At 35.1% G+C, this 10,913-nt stretch overlaps 1 protein-coding gene across 1 annotated transcript; it reads right to left on the bottom strand.

Moving 5' to 3' along the window:
- Positions 1-10,461, bottom strand: YIPF5 (Yip1 domain family member 5). The gene is made up of 6 exons (XM_069102692.1): positions 10,320-10,461; positions 9,721-9,837; positions 6,897-7,069; positions 5,951-6,096; positions 3,662-3,843; positions 1-1,018 (listed from the first exon to the last, which is right to left on the bottom strand). Exons 2-6 carry the CDS (start codon positions 9,825-9,827, stop codon positions 856-858), a joined length of 771 nt encoding a protein of 256 aa, XP_068958793.1. The 5' UTR covers positions 9,828-9,837; positions 10,320-10,461; the 3' UTR covers positions 1-855.
- Between the last annotated feature and the right edge of the window lie 452 nt (positions 10,462-10,913).

Raw genomic sequence — 10,913 nt, 5'->3', positions numbered from 1 at the left:
TAAAATTACTTCAGGAAAATTTAATCAATAAGCATCAAATGTACTTTACATTGATAACTACAATACTGACAACTGCTATATTTTAAGTATCCTTCTCAAAAACGTGAGTGATTTTTTTTTTTCTGGGAAGTACTGTGACCCTCGTATCAACTGTTACTATGAGCATTAGTTTTGACTAGCCAGTCCTAGTCACTTTATTCCTACTAATGCTTAAATCTAAACATTTATTCACATTTTGAGTCTATCAGAAGTAGACCCAGTCATTTGTACCCCTTTGCCTTTTAGCAAGTTCTTTTACAGAAGATAATTTAAAGGAATAACTTTTGAAATGCAAACTCACAACACATTACATCAGGAATCACATGTTTGCTTCAAGAGCATTTGGTTCAAGTGTACTAAAATTTTCTTCTATAACTTGGGAAACATTTTTTTGCAACAGATATAGAATTGGAGTATCTTTGCTAATGTGTTACATGGCATGGTTTCTAGAAAGACCATTTAGTGTGGTTTATTATACCCTTGGTTGATAAAAATCTATCAAAAACATCATAATAATTTGCAAGAAACAAAGTTGTTTTTTCTAAAAGCTGTAGGAACAGGAAACATAACATCTTATTTGTATAAGCACGAACACTTAAACTTAAAGCTAGACACAGCGCAGATAAATCCAAGTATTCAAAAGTTCTATAAAAATGAACAAGTGATACACGTTTATTCCCATTGCTCCAAAGGTCAAGAGTTAAATCTGCATGATAGTGATGGTGTAGCGTGGTCTGCTGGTCCGATTTAAGAGTTCAATGTCCTTTATATTTTTAGCATTTGGCCCACTGATGTCCAAAATCCAAGATATTCAGTTCAGAAAATGGAAATCAGGGCAAAGACTCCATATAACAAAGCACAAGGATATGCTACTAGAAGTTGCTGTCCTTCCATGGCTAAGGCAGAAATGAAAATTTTGGAAGCAGAGAAACTGCACCATCCAATAATCCCAGCAGTGAGAATAACTCCCATCATTCCTCTGTAACAAAAAACAAACAAAAAAAAAGATGCAGGTAAAATTATTTTCAAGAGTTCTAAAAACAGTGTAAAATTGTGTTAACTACTCTTAAAAAATAACATCTTAAGTATTAATACTTAGATATCAAACATTTGTAGGTTCAGTCAGTATCTCCTCTGCAAAAGTTATTAAAAATGTGGCTGATAGTAATTCTTAACAAAATGCAAAACAAACTGAATCCCTTTTCCCCATGTTAAGGCTTTCAAGTACTTGAAAACAGCTCTATTTTTCTAAGTCTTCTCTTATTTATGCTAAATATCACCAATTCCTTCAAATGAGCTTTCTGAAGTCTGCTCCCTAGTCCCCTCACCATCCTAGTCATCTCCTTCTGGATATTCTCCGATTTATCAATATCCTTCATAAAGAGATGAACCAGAGATAAACACAGTACTCTAGACATGATATAATTAGAGCAGAAGACATTGAAACCATCCCTCCTCTCTCTACAGATAAGTGATTTTTTTAAATGCCACCTAAAATCTCAATAGATGTCCCAATTACATTGTTGATTTACACTGAGACTGAAGTCCATTAATATCACCTCCTCCAAAAAACCACAATGCTTTTAGAACATACTTTCTCCATCAAAAATTTGATCTCGAAAAAAAATACACCTTTGGAGTCAAAAATACAAATGTAGAACTTCACATTTATCCCTATTAAATCACATTGTATTAGATCCAGTTTATCATTCTTTGGTTTCCTCCTCTGAATCCTCTATTCTCCTTTGCTGCAGGTTCAATATCTAAGTCCTACCCACTACACATGCATATAGCCTAGGATTCTGTCCTTGCTCTCACCTTCATATCTCTGTACTCTCTCGGTGATCTCATTAGTTCCAGGGATTTCAATTACATTTCCATACAGATGACCATATATCCAAACCTGATCTATCTCCTAAGCATTGATCCTGCACCTCCAAGTGACTACCAGATATCTCCACTTAGATGCCCAAAGGCATCTTAATCTCAACATCTTCAACTTTAATGTGTACAAAACTGAACTCTTCTCTTTCCCCCTAAATGCACTACCCCTCCTGATGTCTCTATTCTGCCTAGCATGCTTCCAGGCACTCTGGGACTCATCATGCATCCCCAGCTCTTCACTCACTCACTTCCCATAGGCAATCAGTTGTTACATCTACCTCAGTAACCTCTCTTTCCCCCTCTTCTCTATACATAAACGACTCCAGTCCAGGTCCTTATCAATTCTTGTCTAAATTAATACAATAGCGTCTTAATGACTCCCTACATATGGATTTTCCCCTTTCCTAAATATCTTTCACACAGTTGCCAAACTGCTATTGTTGCTAAAGAACATGGGTGATCATATTACTCCCCTAAAAAATGAGTGGTCCCATTACCTTTGGGATAAATACAATATCAAGGCCTTTAGAATCTGCCTCGAGCTTATCTTTTCATGGCAATTACACATTATTTCCTCTACACTCTGAATTTATGGTTCTGTCAAACTGGTCTACAGGATGCTCCTCACATGTGATATTCTATCTCCTTTGTCCATGATTGGAATAATCTTCTGGCTCACTTATTTAAGGCTCAGTTCTAGTGCTTTCTCCTTTAAGAAGCTTTTCCCAATTCCATCAGTTATTAGTACTTGCCTTCACCCATCAATGTTTTTGTTTTTGTTTTTTTAATATACCTTACATTTACCTAAATATGAATGAAAGCTACTTTAGGACAAACACTGTCTCTCTCTTTTGTACTTGAATCCTTGGCACTGCACCTAACAACAACTAGGTACTTAAATGCTAAGATCTCATGTGAATCTTCAATATGATATATAAGGTATTAGCCACTATATGTCATTATTTTCTGTATATCAGAGCCTTCATAGTATTTGGAGCAAGAAGAGACACCAGAAATTATTAGTCTAACCTCTCAAACAGGAAAGGGGTAATTTTTCCTTTCTCTGTGAGTTCCTTGCATGTTGTTAGTAAACTTAATAAAGAACTCAGAAGTGGAAAGAGAAATTATTCAACTTCCTATCCTTTCAGTTTGATATGCAGCAACAAAAGGTTCTCCTTGGAATCAATATAAAGTACTACAGATTATATATATTTAAAGACAGTAGTTAAAACAATGATTTATAATGAAAATGCGTCCATTACCTATCTATCCACTAAGCACTTGACTGCTTTTTATGAAATCTAAGGTCACACAATACTAGTGGCAGTCTGAAATCCCATAAACAACTAGATAAAAAAAACTAGCATTATGTAGTTTCTTTCCAATTTTTAAAGTGTATTTTAATACATCATATTTTATCTATACAAGTTAGCACAAGTCCAAAGGATCAAGGTAATTAGACCCTAGTATAAAACTATTTTAACATGTTAATAAAATAAAATTGACAGCATAAATACAGCATTTCTTTATGATGATTGCAATGACAGATTAATCACGGCTATACATGTGGATAATGCTGACAAATTTTATTTTATAGGAATAAGTGAAAGTAATAATAAATATTTTTAAAGTCAATTTTCAATGCCAACTGTATATTATTTATATTCCCAAAAGGGATAAGAATAGGTACTACTTTAGTACTATATGGGAAAAAAATGTTTAAATATTTAATACTTACTGCAAAGAAAATATAACTGCAAAACTGGAAAGTAGGATCATTGGAAGAAGGCAATATCCAAGTACACTAGCGACACAACCAAATGAAACACCTGTCATACTCATTAAGTTTAACAGACAAAACATTCCTAGACATCCAATTGCACTGATCCCGTATACATATCCAAACTGAATTTTACCAGCCTGTGATTAAAAAAAAATCATTACAAAACAAGAATTAGTTATTTTTGGAGTGTTTTATTCATTAAAAAATACTTTATATGAATCTATGCACAGGTACTTTATTCTTTTTCCAGTTTGGTGAGGGGGAAGGAAAGGAGAAATAAGAAGGCAGGTTGATCCTAGCTAGTACCATACTAGCTACTTCATACTCTTAAGGGTTAAAATATCTCCCTCTGATAATAGTGGGTCATTTATTTAAAATAGCAAATGTTAAATAGTAAAGGCTGAGTAGTATAAGGCATAGCACTTTTATTCCAATTTTTCAGATTACATATATTAAGACAACCTTAGGATTTAGTAAATAAAACGGCAAAAATTACTGCAGGATCATGTTGATTTTCTGATCTGAACCCTATAAGCTTCTGGGCATACAATAAATATGCCACAGAAACAAGAAGGGAACCACTTAGAATATCTGGACAAATGTTTTCTCAGCTCACCTGGAAAATACTCAAAAAACTAGAATTAAAAACAATTAATTTTCACATGGAATTGCAGCTATTACCATTATTGTAATACTAATATACTACAAAAATAGTACTTCCTAGAAGATAATATCCCCAGATTATTTATTTATTCCAATACAATATTTTCACTAGTTGACCCTTTTTGCAACAAAACTTGCTGCCAATTCTACACAAAAGAAAGATATTAAAATGCAGAAGGCACTGAAAACATCTGTCATAACACCTGTTCAGTCAAATCACAACCAACTTACTTCTGGGTGAACCAATTTTTTTTTTTAATTAAGTAACATTTCCAGCTTCCTAAACTAATCCACAAAATTATTAGCTTCCTAAAAGTTGGCTACTTTTGCGTTTTCCAATTAATTCAAAGTTTGATAGTCAAGAAATCCATGATATTTTATTTTTATGCTTATTTTAAAAATTGTTCATATAGTGATCACTGAAAAAAATGAACTGCTAATTAAGAGTTTGCCACCCCTCAAAGTGATCTAAATAACAGTTTTGCATCACAAAACAAATTTGGAAGTAATGGATAGATGTAGCCTTCTAAGTCTGAAAGACTTACATTCAAGCCATGCCTTTGACATGTAACCCAAGCAACACTGAAGACCATAAGTTATAGAACAGTTGCAAATCTTCATGGGTAAGCGTTTCTTTAGTAGAAAGTCCAGAGGGAAAATGTATTCTGTTTTAGTTTTTCTAAGTACCCTATAATTTATATATATAAATTTAGTACTATAAATTTATTTCCTTTAAGATTGTATCACCATCTTATACTGAAAAAAATAGGTTCAGAGCATTAAGTAACTCTCAAGTTAAAACAGCAATGTATGGATTTGAACCTAGATCTTGACACCAAATCTAGTGCTCGTCCCAGATCACAACTGTGTTTCTCTTTCGATGTACATTATTATCCCAATAAGGATCATTCCAAAAGCTTAAAAGTTAAAATGCCTTCCCTAAAGGGAATATAATAAAACCAGTTTACAGAATGCTTTCAATGGGCTTACTGAATAGATTTATACATATTTTGAAATCAATAATCCTAATTATGTTAGTCCCTCAAAAGTCTAAAGACAACATAGAAAACTTTAAAAATTCTAGTTTTCTTTTATCAAGTTTTATTTAGTGACAAAATGAAGAAAGACAACCTAAAATGGAAGAAAAATTTAAGAACCAAAAGTACAATCAATAATTAAAAATACTTACTATCAATCTTGTCAAAGAAAATGTAGAACAATAAATCAACTATGTTTAATTATGTGTCATTTTGTGAGAAAGGAATAGGAACTACACAAGATTCCCAAATATTTTATACTATTTTTCCTAATAACCAGTTTTTAGTTTTGAGGAAGAAATGATAACAGATTTCAGTATCATGTTAGTACATTAGCAATATGGCAAATTTTCATCCTTGGGAAGTATGAATTGTTATAACTGGAGATTCAAACACTTTAACGCTATTGATGACATGAGGAATACTAAAAAGCATGAAAACAGGTTTTAGTGAAAACTTTCCAGGGATACTGTGCTTGCTTGTTTTGCCGCTTATGATATATGAAGAGCTCAGTATAGGGAAAGTTTTATACTTAAAGGCTTACCAGTAACAATGTGGCTCCAAAGGCTAGACAGAAAACCATTGGTCCTGCCAAATCAGTTTCATTCATGATGCTTCCATCTGCTACTTTTAATGGGTGCAACACTGTCAGTGTTTTCTGCCAAATGTGATCAAAATTGATTCCTAATTCTAATGAGAGCAAAAATATAAAAAGTTATAGGGAATTCCACTTTTAACACCATCATTTTAAATTAGAAGGAAAAAACCACAGTTTAATCAAAACCCCCCCCCAAATTTTTCCAGACTAATAAAACTGTTTTGTAATGTATTGCTGAACTCATAGCAATGCTATTTAATAGTGGTGGTTTTCCTAAACTTTAAATATTTATTTTATATATTCTGTAGAACATTCTGTGTTTATAGCACAGAACTCTTCTAGTAGGTAGCGCAGGGCCTCTATGCAACAGAGTAAATAGAGATTTTCTGTGTTTGTCAAAACTACATTTTAAGGAATATCTAGAAAGAATTTAAGAGTTCCACAACTGATATATTAAAGTTTTCAAAACTACCACTTTGTGAGGTAGTATCCTATACCACTAATAGTTTGCCACAGTGTTTTTAAGTAGAGTAGAATCATTAATAACAAATTAACATTTTCCCTCTTTACTTCTTCCACAGCTAGAATTTCATCAATTATATTAAGTATAACACTGTCATCTGCAAATCAATATGACTGTATCAAAACCTATTTCTTATGCTTTCAAGTTTATCTTTAACATGCGGTATCGGATGAACTATTTAAGAGTTTTTTTTAATCTCAATGCAATTTGTTAAAAATAGGTTACCCACTCATAGAATTTCTTTTAAAAAGGAAATGATTGGGGCCACCTGTCTAAGTCAGATCTGGTTTTCAAATTACCTAAAAAATTTTATTTTACCAGATTTACTGAATTAAAACATCTTCTCTTGTCTGGAAAATACTTTTGTACCTTCTAATAAAGGTGGCTCATCCTCAAAGTTGTTTCCATACAACGACTGTGGTGTAGATGGAGTGTATGCCTGTGCTGGCTGGAAAATTTGTCCAGTATAAGGCTGCTGTGGTTGCATCATGTCTGGAGGGACAAGTCCGCTTTGCTGAGAGTAGTCGTAGCCTCCATATTGTCTGTAAAGGAAAGGAAGTTACATTACTCCAAAATGTTTTCTTTCTTCCCCACTATCAATAAACGAAACTTAAACTCCTAAACTTTCATTCTAGCTGTTGAAAAGTCTTAGTTTAGTTATATAGCTCCCAGTATATCCACTTTATCAACTACAGGTAGTCTTCATCTTATTTGGACTCATGAGCTCTCCTTTTCTCCACTGACACCATGACAACAAGATTGGTTATTAAAAATAAAAAGAGAGAAAAAAACAAGAGAGACAAAAAGAAAGGGAGAGAGACGGAGAGAGAGAGAGAGGTTTGGGAGAGGGAGAAGTATAAGAGAAAATCTTTCAAACTAGAAACATCCTGGTTATTGATTATATGGAATAAAAAATGTATTTGTACTTATAGTTAAGTACAAATATATATAATTATATATAACTATGCACTAATAAGTATTTCACAAGACCATTATGTAGGAATATAATAGAGATGACCAAATCTAAGCTTTTGAATACATTATTTTTTAAAGTGGTATTTATAAAATAAAACTTAAGCTAAGCTGTTCAAAGATCTGAAAAGACAATATTCCTTATATATACTGCATGAGTTATTTTCTATTACTATTTAGAAATTTACTAAGCCTAATCTCATTTTACTCTATTCTCTGTTGCTTTTCAAATGCCCAAATTTCTTTAAGAATTCCATTAATTTCAAATCAAAACAGAACATATAAATTATTTTTTGTGCAAGTCCTCAGCATTTTCATATACAAAATCTCATCTGAGAATACATGACAGTAAACCCCACATTTTCTTAAGGTACATGTCACTGACCTAGACATTATACAATAAGAAGCCTTGAACAAAATATAATACTTTTAAAAGCAAGATATTTCAAATGTGGGGATCTGGGGTCTGGAAGAGCCTCTAGTATCTAATCCACATAAGGGTATAGATGAAGAAACTCTGGCCCTGAATAGTTAAGTGGTTTGTTCAGTGTTATATAGTAAGCTTAAGGCTCTCTTTACGTGTGTGTATGTATGTGTGTGTCCCCGCATGTATATGTATATATATTTCAAGGCCTCAAGGAGGGACTCTGTTTCCAGGGGACACCTTTAACCCCCTTAAGTCATCATCAAAAAGGCTTGAATCTGCATTCTCCTATCCCCACCCCCATTCCAAAGTTAACCCCAATTGCTTTAAAAAAAAAACAAAAAACCTTAAGCTATCAAAGCTAAAACACGTAATTTCTTAGTTTTACCAGCATTAACTTAAACCATATTCAAAAGCCAGAAAGGTCAACATCTAGAAGGTGATTAGTATTCAAACTCAAAACCTCTCTGAGTCTTAGTTTCTTCATCTATACAACAGGGATATTATTTCTGCTATCCAGCTTGGTTTGTTAAGGAAAGTACTTTGTAAATTTGAACATACTTTAAAATAACATCTGTTATTTTATCTGCTGGGTTGGAAATGAATGAAAAACAGTTTACAATTGGATATTCAAGCAAACGCAGCATTATGAACTGAAATTGAGTTTAAGTACAAATAGAAGAGATAGGAAAGTTACTTTAAGGAAAATATTAAACAAAGCAGCACAACTAAGGATTGTAGGTAAAGAAATAGTGTCAGGGAAATACAGCTGGAAATAATTTACAATATGATGGCTCAATGGGAACCAAGCTACAGAAAAATAATTTGGCAAAAAGACTGACTTCATCTACACTTTTTTTTACTAACAAATCTGTAGATTAGTGCATTAGTAATAGTATAGGACTCATCTTTGGTTTCTCTTAGTCCTGCTGACTTGATATAACTAGACAATTTCATAAAATGTTCATTTTCACTCCCTTCATTTTCTTTTTTTTGGGGGGGGAGGGGGAAGAGGGAGGGAGAATGAATAACAAAAAAGAATACCAAATGCTGTGGGTCAAGGTCCGGAAATAACAGGAAATTCAAACTCCATTTAATAGTGCTACCTTTTACCTCTTCTAATTCCTATTATAATTTGAAAAAAAAGTCTGAAAATGAACGGATTTAAAATAACAAATAAAACCTAAGCAGATCCTTTTAAAAAACATTGCACTGCAAATGATCGGTTAGTACTATTCCATTTCCTAGGTATTAGGAATTTCTACTAGCATTGTTTGGTGTACTGAAAAATCTATTCCAATTTATGTCTTGACACTTTTGCAAGAAATAAGATTGCAAATAGGATGGAAAGACAGCAGAATATACTTCAAGGAGATTAATCTTTCTTTCCCTATCTCACATGGTGTCAATAATCTTACAAAAAAGACTGTAAAAATTCAAGCTACTTGATAAGCAGGGATGCACACAGTGCACCCTTTAATATCACAAAATGTAAAGTACCAATGCCTAATAATATTAATAGCTCACTTATCTTGCCCTTTAAAGTTTGCAAAATGCTTCTTCCCAACAACCCTGTGAGGTAGCTAATCAAAGTATTATTCCCATTTTACAGTTGATGAATTTCAGGATTCCAGGGTCTAAGTAATTTACTTGAACAAAAGTCACACTGCTAAATAAGAAATTGGATATGAACACAGGTCTCCAGGCTCAGACTCAAAGACCAGCATGCCTTCTACTATAGATATGCCAACAGCATCAAAAACAAGAGAATAGAAAATGCAAAAGTCATAAAGTTACTTGCTATATGGTCCCCCTCCAGAATAATCATAAGACTGCTGCGTTTGGTCATCGATGCTGTAACTGGTCTGGTAGAAATCCGTATTAAAGTTGTCGAACCCTGACATTGCGGATAATCTACAACAGAAGAGAGAAAACCCAGGTGTTGATTATGTGAACTCTGGATCTGCTAGAAATCCTGCTTCGTGGCAGGCTGGGAGGAAACGAGGCACCATCGTGCTTCAATGTCCCTGGGAAAAGAACCAGAGAATCACGGGGGTAGAAGCGCTGGCGAGTTTGGGGAGGGGGGGGCAGGGAAGTGGTGTCTCAGGAGGAGCCCTGGAGTGGGCGCGGCCGTGAATGCCCGGGGACCCTACCCCGCTCCCGCGGCACGTCACAGACACGGAGGGAAAGAGCGAGTAGAAAGTTCTGTCTCTTTCCTGAGAAGCAGAGACTGGGTCCGGACAGGGGAGGGGGGCGCGGCCTGAGCAAGCAGGAGCTGGGTCTCTCAGAGCGGCTCCACCCATTACGGTAGATGGAGGACCGGACCAGACAGCAGCGGGCTTCAAGGTGGCCGAGAAGGGCATGCCCAGCTTAGCTGCGGGCCCGCGGATACCTACCTAGTACGAAAGCAGCACCGCTGCCCTTAAAATTCTCCCAGGGTCTGAAGCAGATTCCCCAAAGCAGTATTGTTGCTACGTGTCAGAGGGCCAAAAAACTGCTTCCGGGGCACACAAACAGGCGCAGGCGCAGGTCCTCCTGGCTCTAAACCCAGGGGAGAAAAGAGGGCGGAAATCGGGAAAGAGGAAGGCTAGTCTCTTGAGCATGCGCACTTCCTGCCCTGGAAGCTTAAGCGGAAGGAGGGATGGCTGCTTACTTACCCTAACGCAAATGGGAGGAAGGAAGACTGCAGGTGCATAAGATTTGAATTTCTTACCTGATAGAGAAGAAACCTGGAAGTGGCAATGGTGTGAAAGCGTTAATAGATATTATAGTCATGTTTTTCTTTTTGGGTTTTTTTGAAACTGAAAGGAACATTTTAGATCTAAGGTGCTTAGTTCAACCCTATCATTTTACAGATGAAGAAACTGAGCCCCAGAGAAAGAAAATTACTTACCCACGGTCACGGAGGTAGTACATGTCATAAGGGGGAGGAGCCACATGGGCCATGGAGCCCCCCTCTTTCACTTTACAGATGACAAAATTGAGACGCA

Source organism: Petaurus breviceps, unplaced genomic scaffold, assembly GCF_028583685.1.
Source record: "Petaurus breviceps papuanus isolate PSGF00001 unplaced genomic scaffold, PetGlider_PUasm1.0 551, whole genome shotgun sequence".
NCBI classification, from domain to species: Eukaryota; Metazoa; Chordata; class Mammalia; order Diprotodontia; family Petauridae; genus Petaurus; species Petaurus breviceps.
Note: the sequence above shows the minus strand (reverse complement) of the source record. Positions and strands in the feature narration are given on the sequence as shown.

What these genes read in the sequence shown, in the direction of transcription:
- YIPF5 (XM_069102692.1), bottom strand. Translation starts at nt 9,827, where the DNA reads ATGTCAGGGTTCGACAACTTTAATACGGATTTCTACCAGACCAGTTAC. An exon ending in TTGGAGCCACATTGTTACTG is followed by an intron (nt 3,844 to 5,950) that starts GTAAGCCTTTAA and finishes TTTTAATCACAG; the next exon opens with GCTGGTAAAATTCAGTTTGG. An exon ending in GCAGTTATATTTTCTTTGCA is followed by an intron (nt 1,019 to 3,661) that starts GTAAGTATTAAA and finishes TTTTTGTTACAG; the next exon opens with AGGAATGATGGGAGTTATTC.